The sequence below is a fragment of the Acytostelium subglobosum genome, assembly GCF_000787575.1.
Source record: "Acytostelium subglobosum LB1 DNA, scaffold: scaffold31, whole genome shotgun sequence".
In the NCBI taxonomy this organism is placed as follows: domain Eukaryota; phylum Evosea; class Eumycetozoa; order Acytosteliales; family Acytosteliaceae; genus Acytostelium; species Acytostelium subglobosum.
In genome coordinates, this window is record NW_012236502.1 from 1 (window position 1) to 25324 (window position 25324).

The 25324-nt window shown below is 45.9% G+C and overlaps 10 protein-coding genes across 10 annotated transcripts; 7 read left to right on the plus strand and 3 right to left on the minus strand.

Moving 5' to 3' along the window:
- Positions 1-58: 58 nt before the first annotated feature.
- SAMD00019534_111440 (hypothetical protein) lies at positions 59-1213 on the minus strand (the record flags this gene model as incomplete). Its single annotated transcript, XM_012893473.1, has 1 exon — positions 59-1213. One exon carries the CDS (start codon positions 1211-1213, stop codon positions 59-61), a length of 1155 nt encoding a protein of 384 aa, XP_012748927.1.
- Positions 1214-2408: 1195 nt separating this feature from the next.
- On the plus strand, positions 2409-2867 carry SAMD00019534_111450 (hypothetical protein; the record flags this gene model as incomplete). The annotated part of the gene is made up of 1 exon (XM_012893474.1): positions 2409-2867. One exon carries the CDS (start codon positions 2409-2411, stop codon positions 2865-2867), a length of 459 nt encoding a protein of 152 aa, XP_012748928.1.
- A 635-nt stretch (positions 2868-3502) lies between these two features.
- Positions 3503-4285, plus strand: SAMD00019534_111460 (hypothetical protein; the record flags this gene model as incomplete). The annotated part of the gene is made up of 2 exons (XM_012893475.1): positions 3503-3851; positions 3912-4285. The coding sequence occupies 2 exons, from the start codon at positions 3503-3505 to the stop codon at positions 4283-4285; spliced, it is 723 nt and encodes a 240-aa protein (XP_012748929.1).
- A 2845-nt stretch (positions 4286-7130) lies between these two features.
- On the minus strand, positions 7131-9095 carry SAMD00019534_111470 (hypothetical protein; the record flags this gene model as incomplete). Its single annotated transcript, XM_012893476.1, has 2 exons — positions 7131-8637; positions 8770-9095. 2 exons carry the CDS (start codon positions 9093-9095, stop codon positions 7131-7133), a joined length of 1833 nt encoding a protein of 610 aa, XP_012748930.1.
- Positions 9096-9666: 571 nt separating this feature from the next.
- Positions 9667-11268, plus strand: SAMD00019534_111480 (hypothetical protein; the record flags this gene model as incomplete). The annotated part of the gene is made up of 1 exon (XM_012893477.1): positions 9667-11268. A coding segment is annotated over one exon (1602 nt), but the record flags the coding sequence as incomplete, so codon positions are not given.
- Positions 11269-12055: 787 nt separating this feature from the next.
- On the minus strand, positions 12056-13030 carry SAMD00019534_111490 (hypothetical protein; the record flags this gene model as incomplete). The annotated part of the gene is made up of 1 exon (XM_012893478.1): positions 12056-13030. One exon carries the CDS (start codon positions 13028-13030, stop codon positions 12056-12058), a length of 975 nt encoding a protein of 324 aa, XP_012748932.1.
- Positions 13031-13866: 836 nt separating this feature from the next.
- On the plus strand, positions 13867-15062 carry SAMD00019534_111500 (hypothetical protein; the record flags this gene model as incomplete). The annotated part of the gene is made up of 3 exons (XM_012893479.1): positions 13867-13959; positions 14024-14207; positions 14299-15062. The coding sequence occupies 3 exons, from the start codon at positions 13867-13869 to the stop codon at positions 15060-15062; spliced, it is 1041 nt and encodes a 346-aa protein (XP_012748933.1).
- An 800-nt stretch (positions 15063-15862) lies between these two features.
- On the plus strand, positions 15863-20532 carry SAMD00019534_111510 (hypothetical protein; the record flags this gene model as incomplete). The annotated part of the gene is made up of 5 exons (XM_012893480.1): positions 15863-15931; positions 16020-16298; positions 16373-16507; positions 16591-18945; positions 19024-20532. The coding sequence occupies 5 exons, from the start codon at positions 15863-15865 to the stop codon at positions 20530-20532; spliced, it is 4347 nt and encodes a 1448-aa protein (XP_012748934.1).
- Positions 20533-21001: 469 nt separating this feature from the next.
- SAMD00019534_111520 (hypothetical protein) lies at positions 21002-22083 on the plus strand (the record flags this gene model as incomplete). The annotated part of the gene is made up of 2 exons (XM_012893481.1): positions 21002-21063; positions 21129-22083. The coding sequence occupies 2 exons, from the start codon at positions 21002-21004 to the stop codon at positions 22081-22083; spliced, it is 1017 nt and encodes a 338-aa protein (XP_012748935.1).
- A 499-nt stretch (positions 22084-22582) lies between these two features.
- Positions 22583-25164, plus strand: SAMD00019534_111530 (hypothetical protein; the record flags this gene model as incomplete). Its single annotated transcript, XM_012893482.1, has 4 exons — positions 22583-22917; positions 22989-23463; positions 23556-24800; positions 24868-25164. The coding sequence occupies 4 exons, from the start codon at positions 22583-22585 to the stop codon at positions 25162-25164; spliced, it is 2352 nt and encodes a 783-aa protein (XP_012748936.1).
- Between the last annotated feature and the right edge of the window lie 160 nt (positions 25165-25324).

The window sequence follows — 25324 nt, forward strand, 5'->3', positions numbered from 1 at the left end:
ATCAGCTGTACGATCTCATAGTCATACAATCCACCATCCTTGCGCCCGCTGCCCTTCCTCATGCCTTTGACTTCATTATAAATAGAGTCCAATTCTGTCTTTCTCTGTGGCCCTTGAACACCTTCTTTAACTCATTGTACAGCTGTTGTGAGGCGATGTCGCTGTCGTAGTATTGCTTGACAAACTCCAACACTTGAGGTGCCAGTGACGTTGGGATTGGTTTGAGAGAATCCATTGCCTGTAGTCTCGCCATCGTTCCTGCTTCTGATATCAGTTCTCTCTTGAGTTTATTTCTCTCCTCATAGGGCACGTTCTTCAAGTCCTTCCCTAGGTCATAGTTGAGGTTATTGATTGGGTATCCTGTGTCCAAGTAGTGCTGCACTGATACCATGACCTTGGGTGTCAACTCTGCTGGTATCGCCTTCGTTGCCTTGAGACTGGAGGATGTGATCGAGACTCTCCTGTTGTTGTTATTGTTATTGTTGTTGTTGACTGCTGTTGACGTTGTCGATGCTGTTGTCGTCGTAGTTGATGTTGTTGGATGTGGAGGCGTACTGTAAGGAGACGGCTCGTCAATAGGCTCTGACTTTACCTTGGGCATGGTGCTGGGCATGGGCTTCCTGAGTCGTGATGGTTGTGGTTGCTTGGGCTGCTCTGACACGATAGAATGCAATGTTGCCATCTCCTTTATCGCTTTCTGTTTGTTGGTTTCTATCTCATCCATCTCGCGCTCATGTATCTGCTCATTGATAGTCTTATCCAGCACCTTCTTTGTTTGGGCATCCTCCAATTTCCGCTTGGCTACTTCGATCATTGCCAACACATGTTGCCGTTGTTCATTGCCCTCTGACGACGAGTCATTCTCTAGTTGCTCTTCCTCTGTCAGCAATCCGCGAAGTTGGCGTAATAAATTAGTCTGGTCATGCTGAACCTGCACTCTCTCCTTCTCTTGTTGGTACCTTTTGCCCTCGTTAACTGCTTGCCTATGGAATCGGTCCATATCCTCATCAAACCGTTTGTTCAACGAATGTTTGATGTCCTGTATGCTGGCGTGGGTCTGCTCGACGAGGCCATGAGTTGCGTTCTGCTTCTCGATCAGTCGGTCGTAGTTGTTGTGCTCAGGCGCCTCGTCGTTCACTGCCACTCCCTCAACCTCCTCGCGGGGCAGTCTCGCCACACCCTCGTCGATCTCCTCAAGCTGGGGCGGTTCCATGAGTTGTGGGAGTAGCGCTGGTGCTGGGAGTGCTGGTCGCTCGTGATCCTTGATGAGCGCGTCAACCTTTGCTCTTGTCTGTTGCTCCAAGTCTCTCGCATTCTTGAGCAGCGCTTCCCTGTAGTTGGAGTCCTGTTAGCATACTCCTCGGTGGGGCGGTTGTCGCCTCTCGTATCAGCTTCTTGATCAACTCCAAGTCTGACTTGCGAGAGTTGATGTACACCTTCTTCTGCTTCCTCCTGATGTACCTACCATTCTTATCACGTCGCAACCGCGCTGGTCTGATCYTCTTTATCTTGACTCTGAGCTTCTTGCCTTTGGTCTCGTTGATCTCTAGATGGACTTGATGTCTAACCATGATACATATATATGATCGTTAGAATTTAGTCAATAGCTTGTGTTTGAGGATCGCTGACAGAGGATGCATTGGACGTACGAACTGTTGTTGTTGTTGCTGCTGCTGTTGCTGTTGGACAATTGGAGCTGCTGGGTGGGATCGGAACTTCGGGCTCTGCCTTGGTCTTCTGCATGTTGTTGGTTAGGTTAGAGAGCTGCTGCATCAGCTGATCGAATTTCTTATCCAACTCATCTGTCTTATTGACTCGTGGCTTACGTACAGTCTTGGGCTTGTCTGTCTCGATCACTATTGGTTTAGATGCTGCCTCGACAATTGGTTGTTGTTCCTCCTCTGGTTCATCATCAGAGTCATACAATACATATTGTGATTGTTGTTGTTCTTTCAATGCTCTCTGTTGTTCTCTCCACTTGGCCAAGTTGGCTGYTGATCCTGCGTAACCTTTCTTTGTTTGTGGCATTATTAATATAGTTGTATTACAATAAATATCAAAAATGAGTCTGATCACCCACAAGAGGATCTTTTATGTGAATTCACTTCACTTATGCGATCGAGAATTATGAACACGATGAGTTCGATCGCGTTGCCATCTTGCAAGCATGGATCCCCAAGTCATTTTACACTGTGCCAAGGAATAGAAATACAACTACACTTAGAGAAGGCGATGATGAGGTGCTCATAACAATACCTGATGGCAACTACTCGAGGCTCTCGCTCCAAGACACGCTGCAGACAATATTAACAGATCAATCACCCAACAAGTTGACCTACTCGATCACATGGCCAACATCCAAACAACCTAATACTGGTAAATACACATTCATCGTATCAGACACAAAGATGGACGTGTCGCTCATATTTAATGATGCTGACCTATTCCATCACCTAGGCTTCAATCAGGACAGCATCAATCGCTTTGATGGCGGCGAGCTCACTAGCACCAACGTGATCGACTTGCAGATCGAGAACATATTGTACATCCACTCGGACCTATGCAGCAATGGATCAGATGATGTCCTGCAAGAGGTTTGCACAGCTGGCGTCCCTGACTTTGCGTATGTAAACTGGACCAATCACAACTTGGAGGCATACTCTAAGCAGTTGGTGTCAAAGACTAAAAAGACGTTCTACATATATTTAACAGACAAGGATGGAGTCGAGATCTTCTTGAATGGCGTCGATATGAACTTGACGTTGATATTGTACAGGCGCAACGACATCTACGAGCTGACACGAGGATATATTAATTATTTGTTGGTCAAGGAGCATGAGACCATCCAGATTAGCAGCGAAATATAATCGATCGTTACAATATATAATAGATAGAACGTCGTTTCAAAGGAATTAGATTACACGCCCCTGCTCGTTGCCGAACCTGAGTATTAATATACGAGGCTGTTCCCACAGTCAGGCACAACATCAACAACTGTTTACTCTGGTGGCAATGACACAATCTTTGAGATCCCACCGTCCAAGGCATACAACTTGTCAAGATCATACTTTAGGTTCATATTCAATCTGCCTGGCGTGGCAAACAAACAGACAATGATGTTTGCTGACTTTTGTCCATTCTTCAGACAGATCCAGGTGTATACAGGAGGTGGTTTGGATTTGATGAATCATACCAACTTCCATCTCCACGCCAAGATGGTGACAGTGAGGAATAAACCATTGGTCGAGACAGAAAACACATTCGCATCATTTAGAATGACGAGCGATCAATATATGATCCCATGTCTTTCATCCAAACTACCAAACTCATACGCTGCTGGATTGGTTTACAACCCCAACTACACTGGAGAGGAAGCAGCAGTCCCTTATGTGGAGCCTAGGTATTTACTTGCTGGAGATGGCGCTGGCGGAGAGACCAATGTTGTTGTAACAATCCCTTCAATGAACTCTATGAATCAATTCTCTGTGTTGACAAAGACATCATGTTGAACGAGACATTATTGGTAAGATTCGTTTGGTCAGAGCTCGCTAATATCGCATTCGCTGCTGATCCACCTGCAGCACTCCCAGATCCATCACCAGCAATTCAACCACCCCCATCACCAAACCCAACAACCAATCCAGTTGCATTGCCCGCACCGGCAGCATTTAATGTCACAAACATGGCGATTTATCTGGCAGTGGAAAAGAACCTCGCGATTGTCAATGAGCTCCAGACCAAGATTTTCAGTCCAGATGGATTCTCTTTGATGATACCTTACTCGTACTCTTACCAAGCAGCGCTCACTGGACAGAACCAATCGGTGACTCTCAGAGTCAATCGACAAAATGGTATGACGTTGGAGAGGATCTATCACAGTCTTTTCCTAACACAAACTGCAGCTAATACAGCCATTTACAACAATAACTGGAGAAACACCAAGTTGGATCACTTTTACACAAATATCAACAATAACAGGTTAATGCAATATGATTATTATTTGAACCTTAACGACGATTACATGGCACTGCGATGGATCCTCAAAGACTCGTCACTATTGACACCAAGAATCCACAACAGGAACTGGTGCTGGATTGAGGAGTTTGGCGACGGCACCTCCAACTTCAACAAGGACAACGCTATCACTGGTATTGATCTCAACCTTGGTGAGCAGAAATGGGATTTCATTGGTTTCCTCAGCGAAAATACCAACTTGACACATCACTCAACTGTGGTGTGCAAACGTAAGCTGGTCATCACACCTAATGGCCTTGTTTTGGTGTAAATAATCTCGCGAAGCCTGATTTAATTGGAGCAATCTCCAATTAAATCTCTGGTAGTTAATATAAATGGGATACTCAAAAGAAATGTGCATAAAGACAGTGTTTATCAATCTTGTTTTTCCAGCTGATGGAGAGGACCCTCCTGTTGACAAAAGAATTTCTGTACCAATAAATGTTGATTTCGTTCCAGACCAAATAATTGTCAAGTCATATGAAGTTATGTACAGAGGTGATACCACCAATCTTATTCAGGTACGATCAAATTTAATTCCTGACAACATTATGTGTTGTAGCACTGAGCAGATATGTTTCCTTTCCCCTAACTACAAGTTCTTGAAGAAAGCAGGAAGATACATTCAAGGAAATTATTATTTTGAGTGTGTAAATGAGAAAGGAGGTCGAGTTAAAGAGGCGGTTGCTGTTACAATTGCTTTAGAGTTTGTCAAGTATGGGGGACAACAATAGTATCACCTAAATAATATAGATGATCAAGCTACAAACAATAAATGACGTAGAGGTAGAGCCAATCAAACTACCTAAACAACCAAAGAACATTAAAGGATCCAAACTATTCAACCAGGTCAATGCCAACATTATGATATGTGCGCCAAAGAACAGTGGTAAAACTGTAACCATCAAGAAGATAATTGATGAGTGTGCAGGCAAGAACACCTAGGTGATAATATTCTACGCTACTGTAAACAATGATCTCAGTTGGGTGGCCATCCAGGATGACATGACCAAACGTGGAATTGAATTTAAAACGTACACAAGGATCAAGGATGGCAAGATTAATTTATTGGATGAATTTATTGCTTCTTTACAACAACCGGCTAGTCCTCAAGTTTCTCCTGGCGATCCCAACAAAATGCCATTGAGAGACTCTTCTGTCCCAATGATCAAGTCTTATCCTCTGATCGGGCCATACGCTCTGCCACCTCCAAAAGAACCTGCAAAGCCAAAGTATGTTGCTCCAGAACAGGGCTCCTATTCATCGGATATAGTTAATTTTTGGGACGATGACCAACCGACCCGATTATTGGTGAATAACTGTCGACGAGTTATGAATACAAATAATCATTTGACAAGTTAACAGTTGTTCATATTCATTCTATTTATATTCGATTCATTCGATTGACTTGAAGATTTATTTACGATTGTTAATATAGTTCATATAGTATTTGGTGACGAACTTGATGGTCTCACTGGAGTCCGAGAGACTGGCAGTATTGGGTGTGATAATGTCGTTCAGGTCTGAGAACGAAGTCTCGAGGAAAGTCGTGGCACCTTGCGCACCAAGATAGTCACGAGCTATCTTTGAAATTAGGGGAAAGGTAACAGAGTTGACGGCCCACCACGACAGAGTGTTGACACTGCTAGGGATGCGAGGATGGAGCAAGAAACCTTCTCAACTCTGAGGGAAGCTTATTGATGTCCATGAGCTTGGGCTGGTCATCTTGGTCGTCGTCGTCAACTTCTACATCAGACTCGGGTTCGATCGAGGATGAACTGGTTAATGGGAACACTTCAGCGATGTCTGCAGGACTGATGGTGATAGGTGACCCCAACACACTCACAACTAGGTGGTGGGGGTAGGGCGCATCCATTTTTGGTCGACAAAGTTTTTTCCTCTTAAGGTAATAAATGGGAAGACAGTTCATGTTGTTGCTGACCCCCACCATAGTACCCATTCTCCATTGTGAAGAACAAGTACAAGAAAGGTGTTTATTCGATAATATTATCATAACTATCATACTTACATACATATACATATACATATACATACATATAATACATACATACATTTACATACATTTAGACTTATAATATCTATAAAGTTAATACTATGTTATATCCTAAAGATGCCAACTCCAAGACATGGAACATCATTTTAAACTTGATAGCAAACGTGGAATGATGAAGGAGTTAAAGAAGTGGCACGGTGTAACAATCAACAGCAGCAGTAGTAGTAGCAGTGACAATGGTGGCAGCACCAGCACACACTCGCTTGGTAATGATCGCAGCGGTGGATCATCGAGCCAACCAATCAGTCATTCAGTGCCCAGCAACAGCAGTGGATACACTAATCGATCCGCGAGCCAACCTGTCAGTCAGTCAGTGACTAGTAGTGGATTCACTAATCGATCTGCGAGCCAACCTGTTAGTCGTGTTGTTTATCTTCAGTAAGAGGAAGTATTTCCAAGGTCGAAATATCCCAGTGGAAACAAGTTATGCGTACATCCCATTTTTCTTGGTCAAAGAAACTAGTGCCAACATTGGTCTTGGATCATTTCTTATTGATATTATCGCCTCCTATTTGGAAGGAAGAAGGAATGGGGTCTTGATTGAGTGTGAGGTACTCAAGCAAGATACCGAAGCCGTGGCCTTTTGGCGACACCTTGGATTCAAAATGGATGATTATCCTGGCCTCCCAGACAGTTACTCTGCGTGGAGATATAATAGTGACATTGCAGTTCTTCTCAAGTCCTTGGAGTCTCCATGACCCTGTCCTGCACACATATCCGTCACAATTCATTTACCATACAATGCTTAAGACTCAAACAACTAATCCATACCAATAAAAAGATTACTATCAAATTATTATACCACCTAACATGATCAATGTCCACTGTGACGTATAAGCATGGGATGATTGAATGAGCAAGCGAATTGGATCAATCAGGGGTCTATTTTAATGGATGTGATGCGCAACCGACTAAGATACAGGTTGATGATTGGATGGATGGTTGATGCTGGTTGGGATATATTATGTTTGATTGATTTTTTGATTGAATGATTGTACGATTGAATTATGTTGTTGTTGGGATGATGGTCGCGATTTCCAATTTAAGCCAAGATTTGGTCAAAGCTAGCTCTGACACTGTCATAGGCCTTTCTGTAGTTGTCCAAGTACTTTGACTTGATCTCCTCGTACTCCTTCTTGCTGAGGTCCTTGGTGGTGTTTCTTCTCTTCTCAGCCTCGAACAACTGATTCTGGATCTGTGACAGCTGGTTCTCCTGGCTGTTGAGCTCCTTGAGACGGGCAGAGAACACCTGGTCCTCGGTAGAGATCGACTCGAGCACCTTGTTGACGGCGGCTGTGTCCTTGTAGCGGGCGTCAATCTCGGCCTTGGATGTGAGGTACTTCTGGATGGTGCTGTGGCGGGCCAGGTTGGCGAGGGCCTCCTCCCAGTCAATGTGGTACTGGAGACGCGACTCGAAGGCGGCAAAGAACTGCTGTGCCAGCTTCTCGACCTGGGGGCTGCGCTCAATCTTTGGTCCCTTGCGGATCAGCGAGAGGTCGAGACGCGAGAGCACCATGAATGACAGGCAGAGCACCATGACGGCGCCCATGGCCAACAGGGGCTCGTGCAACCAGGACAGTGGCGTGACTGAGTAGGAGATCTGCAGTGTCTGGGTGTGCTCGAACGATGTGTGATCGGCAATGAGCACGATGACGGGACGGCCAACAGTGTCAAAGAAGGTCTTGCGCACGTCGTGTGACAGCTCAAACTTGAAGGGTGCGACGATCTGGATGTCGGTGGAGCCCTCGGGCAGGACGACGCGCATCTCGTGGCGCTCAGCCCATACATCAGCGATGGCAACGCCAAATGTGGCGTTCAGGACGTAGCGGCCAGTGTCAGAGTCGGTGAACAGCAGGCTGGACGAGGGCACGTTGAAGCCCGTGTAGAACTCGATCTTCCAACCGCCAAACAGGGGGAAACGGGGTGTGATCTTGAAGTTGAGGTGCGAGGCGGCGTGAGTGTACTGCGACGTGGAGATGTTGCCAATGTAGTCGCGGTAGTAGAAGTCGGCGGCGGTCTTGGGAACCTGCTCGACGATCTCGGCGACGTGGGAGGGCGACGCGGCCTGGTTACGCTGGTAGTCCAGACGCGAGAATGGGCCCTTGAGGGCGGCACCGCGGTGCTCAAAGTTGTAGGTGGTCTCGACGGCGACGTTGCCCCAGTGGCTGACCTCGTACTCCTTCACCAGGTTGGCCAGCATCAGGAACGAAGCGTTGTTCTCAAAGTGCACGTGCAGTGCCGAGAAGGCCAGCGGACGGACGTCCTTGTATGGGCCGTAGACCAGGCTGCTGCCCTTGAGAATGGAGGGTGAGAGCGACGAGTGGTCCTCGACCTTGGCGCTCGCCAGCTTCAGTGTCGTCTTCTGTGTCTGTGTGTCGTATGGCGAGCTGAAGTAATGGTTGTCCTTGTACATCACCAACTGCGACTCTGCCTGAGCGATGTGAGTTGGGTATGGAGTCATCTGACCCATCGACACGATCCTCAACTTCAAGTTCACTGTGCTGCCTGCCTTGATTGGCTTGTCAAGCTGTACATTGTACATGTCGAACCTATATCATATATTTGATTGATTGGATTGATTGATAGGATTGATTGATTGATGGGTGAGTGAGTGAGTGAGTGAGAGGGTGGGGAGTGGAATGATTCCAGCCCTCATCCATTGATCAATCAGATGTACATACTGGAGCTTTTGATGTGTTCTTTGTGAGTTGAGTGAGACGGAGAGTGGGGAGGACTCTTCGCCCTCGATGAAGGCTTGGATGCTGGCGTGCACAGAGGAGAGGAGTGCAAAGGTGTAGGTGGAGGAGGGGGCATCGCCAATGTTCTTGGCCTTGATTGTAACGCTTTGTTTGGCAAGTTGTGTGGTCAGGTCAATTGTACGCACGACGTCCTCGTTGAGCCATGACCGTGTAGTTGGTGCTGCCAATGCCACTGATGAGGCAAAGGCCAACATGGTGACGATGGCCACAGCCAACTTCAAATGCTGCTGTTGCTTCTGCTGCTGCATCCTAATGTGTGTATATTTATTATATATATAATAATTTAATATATATGTATAATATATAAATTTGGTTGGTTGGTTGAGGATGATTGATTGAATGTCTGTCAGAGTCATGCAAGTAAGTGAACTTGATGAGGAGGCACCCATCAGGTTTCTTTTGTGATCATCACAAAACTAATTAAAAAAAAATCAAAAATCAAAAGAGTGTGGTTGTGAGTCAAAGTCAAACTTGATAGTGAGGGCAAGGGCAAGGGTTGAGGGTAGGGTAAGGGTAAAGGAAAAAATAAAGTTGTAATGAAGGACAATTCCAATCACTTGATTGAATGAAAGGTAGGGGTGATGAGTGAGAGGATAAGATTGCGAATATGTGATTGAGTTAATAAATACATATCTATATATGATCTTCAATGACATATTCAATCAATCAATAAATCAAATAATTTATTGTTCACAATGAATGAATGAATGAATAAATGAATGAATGAATGAATGAATAAAAATGATCATTTTTGTGAGTTTTGGTGCTAAAAACGACGAGTTGAACAAACACAAAGTCATTCTTTGTTTTAAAAGTTAAATTGAATACAGATACAAATACAAATACGTATCACTTGAATTTAAAAAGACAATAATAATAATAATGACAACTACAACATCGACAAGTGATACAGAGATGGCTGATTCAGCAAATGGATCATCATCAACACCAACCACAACTACAACCACAACTACATCTACAACCTCAACTTCAAACAATAACAACAATAATAATACATCATCTGCACCAGGTGCAGAGGGAGGCGGTAGCGCTACAAAGATAGATGAGATCAAGTCTTCGGTAAAGTCACAGAGAGTCGCAACACACAGTCACATCAAGGGTCTTGGATTGGCACAGGACGGCACAGCAAACACAATTGGCGACGGTCTCGTTGGCCAAGCACGCGCACGTGAAGCATCAGGCATCGTTGCCGAGCTCATTCGCTCAAAGAAGATGGCCGGCAAGGCACTGTTGCTGGCCGGTCCACCCGGCACGGGCAAGACTGCGCTGGCACTGGCGATCGCACACGACCTCGGCAGCAAGGTGCCCTTCTGCCCAATGGTCGGCTCGGAGGTCTACTCATCCGAGGTCAAGAAGACCGAGATCTTGATGGAGAACTTCCGTCGCTCGATCGGTCTGCGCGTCAAGGAGACCAAGGAGGTGTACGAGGGCGAGGTCACCGAGATCACGCCCGAGGAGACAGACAACCCGCTGGGCGGCTATGGCAAGACGATCGCCAGCGTCATCATTGGACTCAAGACGACCAAGGGCACCAAGCAGCTCAAACTCGACCCAACCATCTACGAATCGATTCAGAAGGAGAAGATCACACTGGGCGACGTCATCTACATCGAGGCCAACAGCGGCTCAGTCAAGCGCGTGGGTCGCTCCGACTTTTACGCCACGGAGCACGACCTCGAGGCCGAGGAGTACGTGCCCCTGCCCAAGGGCGAGGTGCTCAAGAAGAAGGAGATCATCCAGGACGTCACGCTGCACGACCTCGACTTGGCCAACGCCAAGCCACAGGGTGGCCAGGACATCATGTCGATGATGGGCCAGATGATGAAGCCCAAGAAGACAGAGATCACAGAGAAGCTGCGTCTGGAGATCAACAAGATCGTCAACAGGTACATCGAGCAGGGCGTGGCCGAGCTGGTGCCGGGCGTGCTGTTCATCGACGAGGTGCACATGCTGGACATTGAGTGTTTCTCATACTTGAACAAGGCGCTCGAGTCGACGCTGGCGCCCATCGTCATCTTTGCCACGAACCGCGGCAACTGCGAGATCAAGGGTACGGACATTGCCTCGCCACACGGCATCCCCGTCGACTTGCTAGACCGTCTGATGATCATCCGCACGCTGCCCTACTCCTTCAACGAGATTGTACAGATACTTACGATTAGGGCCACGGTCGAGGGACACAAGATTGAGGACGACGCACTTCAGTACCTGGCAGAGATTGGCGACAAGTCATCGCTGCGCTACGCCATCCAACTGTTGACGCCATCGGCCATTCTGTCCAGGACGAATGGTCGCCCATCAATCATCAAGGATGACATTGAAGAGGTCAGCACCCTATTCAACGATGCCAAGACCTCTGCCAAGTTGCTAGAGGAGAATAAATCAAAGTATCTCTACTAACCTATATAGTTAGAGGAGGTATAACATCTAGATGGTACATCTGTCTTGTCTGTATCTGTCTGTGCATACACTACACAGCTGTGCAGTTGGTTGGCGTTGATGCCATCTTTATTATAAGCTCGGTCGCGTTGATTGAATGATGATGTACATGTTTGATTGATTAATTGAATCCAATACGTTGTGCAGTCGATGGTTGCTTCTTTGTGACACCAATGTGATCAGCAAGTGGATACTGTTTGTTGCCTGTAGTGTTGTTCATGTTCATTTCCGATGATGATGATGTAGCTGTTGATGATGTTGACAAAGCAACATCTTGTTCTCTCTTCAATTGTTCATACTCATCGATGTCTTCGATGTTCAACTCAATCCTTGTTGGCTTTCTAGATATCATCACTTTATATGTATCTTTATCTTTATATCTTCACTCTGTGATTCAACTTCAATTTTGATTCTTTAGACTTTGGCGCCACATCTTCTTCTCACTCAATCAATCAATGACTCAATCACTTTAGCATCTCAAACAGAGGTGGATATTGGAAGATATCAATATGCAAAGGGATCATGGCAGGGATCAACTCCAGGCCTTGAATGAGTTCTTTGGACTCCAATGGGTTGGAAGGATTCCACAACTATCGCCACGGCCCAAGTACCACCTCTCGCGATCATCCCTGAATCAATCAATCAAACTTATCAATAAATTAAAATATCCGGAACTATTCCAATCAAGCAAGATGTCCTCGCGCCAACATAGTATACTTGGTTGTATTGATTGAGAGAGAGAGTGGTATCAATCACTTGATACCTCCTCCTCCTCCACGGTCTCTTGCATGTCGACCTTGTTGTCCAGTGTGAGCGTGAACTTCCTTGTGATGACAGTCTTATTCTTTGGCTTCCCACTTTTGTTGTTGTCGTTGCTGATAGCCAATGGTGTAGAACTTGATGATGATCCAGTTGTCTTTGAATGCTTGGTCAGTCTTCTAAGTATCATATCGATATGCTCTTGATCTTGATCAGTGTTGTCCTCATCCATTACAGCTTCATTGGTATCCATGTCTGCATTATCACGCTCCCTCTTTCTGCTCCGGCTCGCTGCCAAGCTGCTCAGCAGCAAGGCCTTGATTGATTGAAAGTCCTCCTCGTCCAGGTTTTGCAAGACGTTTGTACTGTTGGTAGATTGACTTGAACGCAGAGAGTCACCGCCACCTCCGCTGCCACCACTCGAATCCAGTTGTCGCCTTGAACTTGAAGAAGAGGAAGATGATGATAATGATGATGCAACTGTTGTGCGCTCATCGTCTCCCAGAAATTCGTCGTCGTCATCATCATTGTCATTGTTGTTGTCATTGTCTTTTTCGTCGTCATTGTCATCACTATCCTCATCCTCGGGATGCACCATGTAGAAGTCATCTACATCTCTAAATGATACTCGCTCGTTTATTCGCACGTCTTCATTATCGTCATCATCATTGTCGTCCCCGCGCTCTTTATCGCTACAACTATCAATTTCCTCGTCGTCATCGGCATCAGCATCATCTCTCGTCAGAGATGTGCGCCAACCTGAGTGTGTACCAAAAGTACGACCTCGCACCATTCCACCTCTTCCACCTCTTCCACCTCTTCCAAACGCACTTCTAAAGTAAACATCATCATCATCCTCGTCATTGTCATCATTGTCCTCGATATGATCATCCTCATCAGCAAAACTGATTGAACGACGTCTTCTCTCAGTTGGCGATGATGTCTCAAAGACACCCAATGACATTGGATCAAATGATATTCGATGTCTATTATTATTATTATTATTATTATTGTTATTTACATTGATTGATGATGATTGTGTTGTTGATGTTGAAGTTGATGATGTTGATGAAGTTGGTAGTGATTGTGATGAAGTAGTTAATGAACGACTTCGATGTAATAAACTATCTATATAATCAAGATAGGTGAGATTTGGTATATATTGTTGTGATTGTTGTGATTGTTGTGATTGTGATTGTTGTTGTAGTTGATCATCTCGTTCATTGTCACGCTCACGAGTATGATGATGATGATGACGAAAAGGTTGATGATCACGATCATCTATTTGACCACCAGCGATATATAGATTGTCTAAGAATTCATCTTGAGGACTATTACCCTCCAATGAACCAAACGCCGATGAATATCTTCTGAATGGTACTCTTGGAGGTGGCGGTGGAGGTGCGACTCTTGACCTCCCATCACTACGTCCATTACTGCCAGCTGCCATCCTACCTTTATACTCTGGCATGGCTTATCTCTGTCTCCTTCTACTACTACTACTACTCTACTACTACGACTATATATTAATAATAATGATTGAATTGAATTGAAAGAATGAATGAATGAAGAATGAAGAGACACAAACAACCCCCACGCTTGAAACAAACAAACTTCGGTTTTTTGATTCAATTTATTTTTTCAATTTTGATTCATTTATGAACAAAAGGACGAGTGACGAAGGACTTGAGAACAGTGCACTTAATCTCGTCTCATTCTTGAGTACACTCAATCTACACATACACATACACACACTCTCTCTCACACATATATACATACATACAACAACATATATAAACTATGGATATTGAACATATTAGTGCATCAGATGATCTCTCCAACATCACCTCCATTGAGATCTTGAAGAGAGTCAATGCTTTGCTCAAGTTGCAAGTATGTTTATATTTAATCACAACACAATGTTACGCACATTGATGACTAACGAAAGTATATATAGGAGCGCATTCAGGAGTTGGACCAACAAAAGGAGAAAGAGCTACATTTGGTCGATATGAAATTCCAACCAGAGTTTGATAAATTGTACACAAAGAGAGCTACCTTTGTCTCTGGCGCTGCTGAGCCAACTGAGGAGGAGTGTGCTGCTGAGGTCCCAGTCGCTGTTGAGGGTCTTACATCAGGAGGTATGTGTTTATATCACATCATTCAATCATTCAATCATTCAATCAATCATGCTAACAATCAATCAATCAATCAATGAATGAACAAACACAGATGCTAAGGGTATCCCATCATTCTGGTTTAATGCTTTGGTCAACTCTGGAAAGTTTGAATCTATTATTGGAGATAATGACCAGGAGGTACTCCAATACTTGAACGATATTAACATCTCCAACTTGAAGGAGGATCAGAGCTTCACTCTCAACTTTGTCTTTGCCACCAACCCATACTTTACCAACGAATCGGTCCAGCTGGAGCTGGTGCTCAAGGACGAGCAGCTCGAATCGATCAGAGTGTCGCCCGTCGAGTGGAAGGAGGGCAAGAAGACCGCCGTTACCAAGCTGATCACCGAGAAGAAGATGAAGAAGAAGGGACCAAAGGGCAAGAAGCCAACCGTCGTCACCAAGACCATCGAGGAGAACGCAAAGTCGATCTTCACCACACTGCTGATCGATGCCTCTTCGCCAGACAAGTTCTCCGACGCCCTGGCGGGTGAGGAGGATGACGAGGACATGGAGGACGATGAGGGCAACGTCGCTGAGGCTTCCTTCCGCTACGTCCAGTACCAGGCCATCGTCGACCTGAAAGATTCTATTATCCCAAGCGCCATCGAGTCCTTCCTGGGTCGCGTCGAGGACGAGGACGACGAGGGAATGTATATGGATGGTGAGGATGAAGAGATGGACTTTGACGATGAGGACGACGAGGAGGATGATGATGAGGATGATGAGCCAGTCAATGCCCGTCGTACCGGTGGTAACAAGGCCAGACAACCAACTCCACCAGCTCCAACCAACCCAGAGTGCAAGCAACAATAAACTCTAGAGTCTCTCAATCACTTTTTCAATCAACAAGTTCAAGGTCAAGTGAGTGACACTTTACCTGGGGGAGTAGTAGGAGGGCAGGGACATTGTTCCAAGTGACTTCACAAGTATGATTGAATGTTCATGGTAACTTGTTGTCAAGTCGTGTTCCTAACTTGTGATGAGTGTGAGTGTCTTAGTCTTTGGAATGTGCGAGCTTTGCAGGTGATGCCGTGTCATTGTTGGACCCTGGGTCTCTACAAATAGATAATAATATTTTCGTATTGTGCAATCACAATAATTGGGAAACGAGGACTTCTCTTTAGACCAATGGGGGTCAGCTGATTCACCATTTGATCGTTTTCTACTTCGTCATCACAAACACACACAAACGACTTTGATCAATCTAATTCCTTCACCCCCCACAACAACACGGTTATAACACACACTAAATATCCTGGACCTTCGACTCGACCAGATATTACTTTACTGTTTATTAATTGAATAATATTTTATTAGTCACTGGTATCATAATAACAACAACAACAACTTTTTCAACAACTGTGTTCACACTCAATCAATCAATTAAACACTCATACCAATCAATCAATCAATCACAGACACACTCACACAACACCATCAATCATTCAAATACTTAATACATCATCAAACAAAGATATATATCAGGACCATAATATACCATTACCAGTACCATCCAGATTTCATAATATACATCATACAAACCAACCCATAATATATAAGACAGGTGTGATTGGAACCAACCCATTCACAGCTGACTGACGCACAACACACCAATGACCTTTCAACTATGTATCATTGGTGATGAGACCAGGCTTGATCCAATGTCATTCACAGCATTCACTGTATGATCATACCTCTCAAATACCATGATCAATCAATCAACACTCACTCACATATTCGATCAATCAATCAATCAATTACATATTGTAGGTGTACATAGTCTGTGTAGCTGATGAACCGAATGGACACCAATGGAATATTTATAGACGATATAGTCAGTTCCATGAGTTGGATCAGAGGATTAGGAATGCTTATCCAAAGGTCAGACTACCAAAGTTACCAAAGAAGCACTTGTTTCGAACTGGAACAAACAGGGAGCTAGTCGATGAACGAAGAGACCAACTACAACACTATCTAATGGACTTGGTCAATTCCGAGGGTTTGGAAGACAGCCAAGAGTTGGCAGAATGGTTAGCACCACATAATGATGTAAGTTATGGTTCATTCAATCAATCATTCAATCACACTCAATCACTCATTCTTCCATGTTCCATATCTTCCAGCCTGCATTTGCATCATTGACCAACCCTGATAAGGAAGGATTCCTACTCAAAGAGGGACATGTACTCATAAGAAGTTGGAAGAAGCGTTACTGTTTGCTCAAGGATGGTCTCTTTTACTACTTCAAGCATCAATCAGTATGTGGACCTCGAGGGCCTCACCCCATGGGCCCATCCCCTCAAGCACTCACTCACTAACAATCACTCATACATTACATCAGGACTCTGAACCAGCTGGAATGATTCCAATAGTTGGAAGTACAATTAGAAGACTTGGAGAGATTGATAAGCAGTATATATTTCAGATTGTTCATATTCAAGGAATGTTCCCATCGTTGACACTACAGGCGAGAAGTCATCATGAGTGCAATTCATGGATTCAGGTCATTGAGGAATCACAAACAAGATTGGAAGAGGCACGTCTTTTACAGGCAGCTGAAGAGGCTGAGTTGGAGAGACAGAAGTGGTCCAACAACAATGGTGCACTCATCAAGAAATCAGAGTCATTCGAGTACTTGGCCACAAGTGCATCGGCGCCCACATCACCATCGCGTCCATCCAACATGCTCCTGGGAGTGGGCCGACGACATCATCTTCACCACCTGGCCATGGCCAACACAGGCAACGCCAACAACATCAACAACAATGCAGATAATGATCACATGTGGCTGACACAGCCACTCTCACACTCACTCAATGATAAGGCCCTGCGGCTATCCACATCCACATCATCGTGTGGCAGCAGCAGCAGCCCTTGTCTATTGGAGGAGGATGATGGCCAACTGTCATCACAATTGTACAATCATTCACATGTAAATACTACAACTACCAACAGCCACTACATCAACAAACCCTACGCATCAAAGCCCCCAGTATCAATTGGAGGCTCTCCCACCAACTCCTCCTCACACTCATCGGCCTCCCCACTCTTTGCCTTTGGCACACCACTCAACCAACTTCTTTACCAAGCTCAACATCAACAACAGCATGATATGCTGCCCGATCCATTGGCCATGACTGGGTCAAAGAATGGCACGCCATCGCCATCTTCAACAATCAATCACACAAGGAACAGGTCATCGCCAGCCGTCATGCCAGTGCCATTAACAAGTGGAAGGCCAAACAGCAACAGGACGCGAGCTCTCACCATGCCAGTCAAGCCAGACGACACAGTCTTTAGCGAGAGCAACTCGACTAGTGGCTCTCGCAGCGGTGGTGGACGATCCCGCTCCAACACTGCCAGGGGTCGCTCACACAAGACTGATGTCACGCCATCATTTGACATCAATCAGAGACTGTTCTCATCCAAGCACATAGTCGACACAAAGATGGACGCGTTCATACATTCGGTGCCAAGTGATGTGGCGTCAAACCCCGATGTGGAGGATACCTTCTTGGGCATCAAGCTCATCGCGAGCAGGATCAAGGCCATGAGCGTGTCTGAGCAACGCGAGCAATGTAGGAACATCGTGCAGTCGATCCAGAGCCTGTTTTTGGAGCATTCCAAGGGCGCGAGGACTGCCCCCGCCAACTTGGCACCAAGTACATTGATCTATAGGATGCTGTTCATCTTCTCAGAGTTTGCCCGTGTAGTCGATGTGCTGACCGACTCGACCAAGTTGAGCGCCAGCGATGAATCCGTCAACCCGCTGGCGTTCTCCACATCCGGCCTCTACAGCCAGCGACTGTCCAAGAGTTTGACCAACCTCAACAGCATCAGTCCGACCAACCCGCTTCAAGCTCTGTCCAATCTTCCGGCAAACCAAGGAACAAACCCAGTTGCAAACTCAACTGGCAACTCCACAACGCCACTCCTCAACTCTGCAGATGGGATACAGGACGTCGACTATCAGTTCACAAACAATGGCGCTGATATCAACAGGTTAGACAAGAGCTCAGGTTTGGCCGAGATGATGCAGAGTAACAGGTGGGTGTTGAGTGCGTCCACGTCAAGGGGCCATGCCGAGGACACACTTGAGGTGGATGTCCAACCCACGCCAGTAGACGACACAACTACAACAGCATCATCCATGGCAACAGCAAGTTCAAACAATAATGTGGTTGCCACCAACAACACTACCATGACCACGATGGTGTGCCGCATCTGCGAGGACACATACAGGACCGAGCAGCTCAAGACACATACTCAGCTGTGTGCTTTGACCAACATGCACGACTTTAAGCACAACACACATGATCAACGTCTGCTGGCCATGCTCAACTTGGCCAAGGGCATCATGATGGACTCGCTGGTTGGACCCAGCGCCCACATCGATCCATACTACATCAACGACGACATCATCTCGCATTTGGAGCACTACGTCGAGGAGATCACACGTATCAGTTATGGTACGCCCGCTGCAGTATGTCGATGCCAATCGGTCATTGACTCCATTGGCCAACTGATCGAGGACCATGCCGACGACATGTCATTCATGACGATTGGCAAGCGAATGTGTCGCATTATTGAACAGAAGAAGGCGACCTACGTGCAGTACACGCAGGTCCAGCAGACGGCGGCCGACGCCGAGCGCAGGGCCACAAAGACAGGACGCAAGCGACACCAAGGATGGTCGGTATGGGGTCTTCTGCCCTTCCTCAAGACTATCGCGCCCGCAACAAAACATCATCAACATCATCCTGCTCAACAACAGAGTGTTCCAGTGACTGTTGAGCAGCCAACCCCGGCATTGGAGTCATCTGGTGGACCCAACAGCAGCGTGTCGATCGCAGACTTTGAGATAATCAAGCCTATATCGCGAGGCGCATTTGGTCGTGTGTACTTGGCGCAGAAGAGGAAGACAGGCGACTTGTACGCAGTGAAGGTGCTCAAGAAGTTGGACACGGTGCGCAAGAACATGGCCGACCATGTGGTGGTAGAGCGAAACATCCTGGCCGCAGTCGAGAACCCATTCATCGTCAAACTGTTTTACGCATTCCAGTCAACGGACAAGCTGTACCTGGTAATGGAGTATCTGATTGGCGGTGACTGCGCCTCATTGTTGCGTGCTCTAGGTTGCTTTGACGAGGCGATGGCGCGACACTACATTGCCGAGACCATCCTGTGCCTGGAGTACCTGCACAAACATGCCATCATTCATCGTGATCTCAAGCCCGACAACATGCTGATCGACTCCAAGGGACACATCAAGTTGACCGACTTTGGCCTGTCCAAGATTGGAATACTCGATGACAAGCAGTCCCAGGCTCAGACAGAGTCGCCACATTCACAACCCGCATCGACATCATCTTCCCCAACGACCTCGCCTATGGTCATGGGCATCGCAGCCACCTCCAACATGTTGGCCGCAGTCCCGCCCATCAACTACCCAAGCAAACAACAGACAACGAATTTGAAGAAGAAGGTGAAGAAGGTGGTGGGCACGCCCGACTACCTGAGTCCAGAGATCCTCCTGGGCACGGGCCACGGCACTCCAGTGGACTGGTGGGCGCTGGGTATCATCTTGTACGAGTTCCTGACCGGCGCGCCACCCTTCAACGACGAGACGCCCGAGCTGATCTTTGAACACATCCTGCAGAATGACCGCGAGCTGGAGTGGCAAGACGTAAGCGACGATGCCAAAGACCTGATATGCTCGCTACTCAATCCCAATCCCAGCCTGAGACTCGGCGCCAATGGTGCCAACGAGGTGAAGAGGCATCCATTCTTCAAGAATGTCGACTGGAGCACATTGATCGATCAGGACATGGACGGCATATTTGTGCCAAAGCCAGAGAGCGAGTTGGACACAGACTACTTCTGGGACAGGCAGTCGATTTACAATGACAGTCTGGGGAGCGATGACAATCTGGCCGCGCCATCGACGCCAGCCATCAACAACCCTGACATGGATGGGCTCATCAAAGACGACTTTGATGATGAAGATGATGAAGATGTCAGACGTGGTCAACTTATTGGATCGGGTGCATCACATGGAAGTGGTAGCTTCCAGCCTCAGACCCTGTCAGAGACCAGCCTACTGAACTCATCGATTGGCGACGATCTGGATCCAGTTCAATTGGACATCAAGGAGCACGATCCCATCACCTTTGGCAACTTTTCATTCACCAATATCAATCATCTGAAGGATATGAACAACTTGTTCTTGAAACAAACAAACAACAATCAACCATCAAACACAACAACAAACTCTAGGCAGTAGTTACCTGCCTAGCTTGCTCAAAGTAAACTTTTTGGACGTTGATATGTACTCTTCATTTACATTTATTATTATTAATATTTAAGTTGTCATCAAAGTGTGAGTTTGATTTATCTTCACCCACACATTGATCAGAAGTCAAACTTTGAGAATACAAGTTCGAATCAAAGTTGATACTCACAAGTGATACAGATATTTTGACTACAACAACAATTAATAGCAACCAACAATTACAAATATAACGACAAAGACAAAGATAAGATAATGAATGTATATGAAGTTAGAGAATATACAAAAAACCATGCTGAACGACTGGAGAGATGGTGGTTGGATAAGGTGTCGAGAAGTAATGGCCAAGCCGCATCTTGTAAGGTGCAGGGTGATCCTCACTTCTCCTCATTGACTGGTGTAAGATTCAGGAATCACTTTGTCGGTGACGCTCTGGCCTATAAGAGCAATCAATTGGAGATACATGTTAGAGGAGAGCATATACCCAAATTTACAAGTGGCCCTTCATTCATCAGTAAGGTGGCGGTACGTTGTGGAAAACATACCTTCCAATTCGACGCAAAAACAAATGATCTCTATGTCAATTCAAGACTTGTGACGGTCGACGACTGTTCGCTCAGGCTTGGCGCAGGCACGCTTCAAAGAAAGTTCGATACAGACAAGATTGTCAAAGGCACTCATGAAAGAAAGGTCAAGATAACCAATGTCACCATTTATGGTCCGTCATATGCATTCAAGTTGAGCATCGCCAGTTGTGAACATTTCAATCTCAACATCAATCTGACGGTGTTACCCGTGGTGCCTGACGACAAGATGCCAATCGAACAACATATTGATATCGATCATGGAGTCAATCTCCAAGAGGTGGACAGTCTGTTTGGTACACGCAATGGTGGCTTCAATCGAATTTTCCCGGCGCGTGGCATCTTCCTTGGGGAGCACATCGCGCCAAGGGAGGCGATTATTGATGCCCAAGAACCACCCGAACCTGATCAAATTGCTATTGATGACGAGTTCATGTCATTGATTGATCCAGGATTGGGTAAAGTTACGGATATGAAAGACATGGAGGATTTGCACTACGACTATCTAGCCCTAAACGAACGTGCTCCCAACCTTAAAGAACTTGTAATACGCACAAATTCTGTGAGTATCAACGAGGAGAGGATAAAGACTAAACAGATTGAACAGGTCAACAAGATGCCAAAGCTCGACTACCATCACATTGCAAACACTCAAAACAACATTTCCAAGATCACTGGATTAACTGTGGAAATGGTCGACCCTGAGAACCCGCAGGAGATCATAACATTATTTTACACAAGAATAATGGAATCAATATATATCAAAAGATTCGCAATCCAACTGCCCGAGAGATACTCTGACATCTGGTCCATTAAATATCGCGCATCACTAAGTCACTCCAATCATTTGACCAGATGGCACAGAGATGGAGAATACATTGGTGCCAAGTTATCAGTTGAAGAGAGTACATTCAGCTCAATTGAGATCAAACTCGAACCAAAAGAAATATATCCATTATAATTAATATTATTATTATTATTATGTATTAATACAGGTATAATATAATATTTTATCTCTTTAATTTAAATGTTGAGCTAACAGGTCAACAGGGTATGCATTGACGGAATGTTCTGTGGACTTAGAGAATAAAAAGATATTTGTAAAAATTGGATTTTTCTTTCAGAAGTGAGTCTTGCTCACTCACTCTCCCTTGCTAACCATGCTTGCTTCATCAAACAGATCTCAAGAACAAATAACTTTTCTACTATTATCTTGATACTCTTTTGTTATAATAATAATAATAATATATATTTATATATTAGTTTGTACTTATATATAGTTTGTGTTTCAAATGTAAGTGTCACAGTCACACTAACTCATTAGTATTCACTCACTCATTCATACTCACTTAAACAAACTACAGCAATACAGACAGATAGACAGACAGACAAACAGACAGATACTCTTTGATAAACAAACGAATAGATAGATAGATATATATATATAACAGAATAATATAATGTCAAACAAAGGAACAGTTGCAGTTACTCTCTCACCAGAGGAGGAACAAAAGAAGTTCTTGGAGGAGGCCACTAATAATGTGATGGTACAGGGTCATCATATGAAGATCGCCTTGGACAACTCAAAGTTGATGGACGCTTTGAAGTATGCCTCCAACATCATCAACGAGCTCAGAACATCGCTTTTGTCACCAAAGTCATACTATGCTCTCTACATGGTCTCCTTTGACTATCTCCAGCATCTCAACACCTATCTCTTTGAAGAGAAGCACGGCAAGAGAATGATTGAGCTTTACGAGGTTGTCCAACACGCTGGCAACGTCTTGCCAAGACTGTAAGTGTTGAACAACAACAACAACGACATACACGCAATGGACATTACCTGACTTAATATCAATCAATTAGTTACCTCTTGATCACTGTTGGCTCTGTCTACATCAAGACCAAGCAAGCCCCAGCCAAGGACGTGCTCAAGGACTTGATTGAGATGTGCCGTGGTGTGCAGCACCCAACCAGAGGTCTCTTCCTCCGTTACTACCTCAGCGAGGTCACCAAGGACAAGTTGCCAGACGTCGGCGCCGAGTCATCTGATGGCTCAGTGATCGACTCGATCGACTTTATCATCCAGAACTTCACAGAGATGAACAAGCTCTGGGTCAGAATGCAGCACCAGGTGCCCGTCAAGGAGATCAGAGACAAGCGTGAGAACGAGAGACTCGATCTCCGTGTCTTGGTCGGCAAGAACCTCTCGCGTCTCAGTCAGCTCGAGGGTGTCGACCAGAACGTCTACTCCACCACCGTCTTGCCCAAGGTCGTTGAGCAAGTCATCAACTGCAAGGATAGAATCGCCCAGCAGTACCTTATGGAGATCTTGATCCAAGTATGTTTGTTCGTTTGTTAAGTTGTTGTTGGCCACAGCAGCCTTGCCAGACCACTAACACCTCTCTCTTACTCTCACTTACTACACTATAGGTGTTCCCAGACGAGTATCACTTGGCCACTTTGGACACTATCCTCTCGACCTGTGCCCAACTCCAACCAGGCGTTGATGTCAAGGCTATCATCTCATCATTGATTGATAGGTTGGCCAACTATGCCTCGCGCAACACCATCCCAGAGCACATTGACATCTTTGCCGTGTTCTTCAACAACGTCAAGCAGATCATCCAGAACAGACCAAACATGGAGCTGCAAGACATCCTCGGCCTGCACGTGTCTCTCTTGAACCTGACCCTCAAGTGCTACCCAGAGAAGCGCGACAATGCCAACGAGGTGCTTGGTCTGTGCCAGAGCATCCTTGCCAACAAGACCAAGGAGGAGATCAACAAGCCTACCTGTGTCAAGCAGATCATCTCGCTGCTCCAGATCCCTCTGGAGGTGTTCAAGAACGTGCTGACCGTGTTGAAGTTGACTCACTTCCAGCCATTGATCTCGTGTCTGTCGTACAACAACAGAAAGAAGGTGTCGTTGGACATTGTCAACAACACGATCAAGAACTCCACCGTGATCGAGGAGCCCGAGGACGTCAACAGCCTGCTCGAGACCATCCAGACCTTGATCAAGGACGAGACCGACCAGCCCGAGATGGACGAGATCGACAAGGACGACTTCCAGGAGGAGCAGAACAAGGTGGCCTCGCTCATCCACCTCTTTGACAGCGAGGACCCCGAGAAGCTGTTCAAGATCTACAACGTCGCTCGCAGCCACTTTGGCAAGGGTGGTCAGCTCCGCATCAAGCACACCCTGGTGCCACTCGTGTTCCGTTCGTTGAGATTCGTCACCAAGTTGAAGAAGCAGGTGGACGACGGCATCATCTCGCTCGACGAGAACCAGTGGACCGTCATTGGCACCAAGATCTTCACCTTTGTCATGGAGACCATCAAGGCTCTCGTCGACATCAAGTTGGCCGAGCTCTCGTTCCGTCTCTATTTGCAGGCCGTCCAAACCGCCGATCGTTGCAACCTGCAAAAGACCACCAAGGACTTTGCCATCAAGGCTCTGATGATCTTCCAGGAGGACATCCCCGACTTCAAGGCTCAGGTCAGCGCCCTCACCCTCCTCATCTCCACCCTCAACTCTCTCGCTCTTCCAGACGTCGAGACCTACGAAACCCTTGCCGGTCAGACCATCAAGCAGGCCACTCGTCTTTTGACACCAAACGATCAAGCCAAGCTCATCTCACTCTGCTCTCATTTGTTCTGGGTCAATCACGAGAACGTAAGTTTCATCATTCGTCATCCTGGAAACAACATGAACATCATCTAACATCATTATCAACATACAGAGACAATACCAAGAACAAAACTCAGTGCTCCAGGCTCTTAAGAAGTCATTGGCCATCATCACCAACGAGTCCAACGCTGGCTTGGGAGTGTTTGTTGATATTTTGAATGAGTGTCTCTACTTCTACGACAACAACTCCAATGCCGTCCCAGCTCAATTCATCAGCAACCTGGTCGAGTTGATCCGCACCACTCACAGCAAGGAGGGCGACTCTGCTTCCGTCTACCTGCAGAACACCATTAAGTACATCACTGCCAAGAAGGAGTCCAACCCCAACTACTCAGAGATCACAATCTAAGACTATCCTATCCATTCCATGCCATACCATCCAACACCCTTGGTCATCCATCCTCCATCAACTACAACCAATGGATGATCCTCTCTAGTGGTACACCATTGCAATAATAATAATAATAATACATTCCAATTCCATTCCATTCAAACAACTTCCAGTTTAT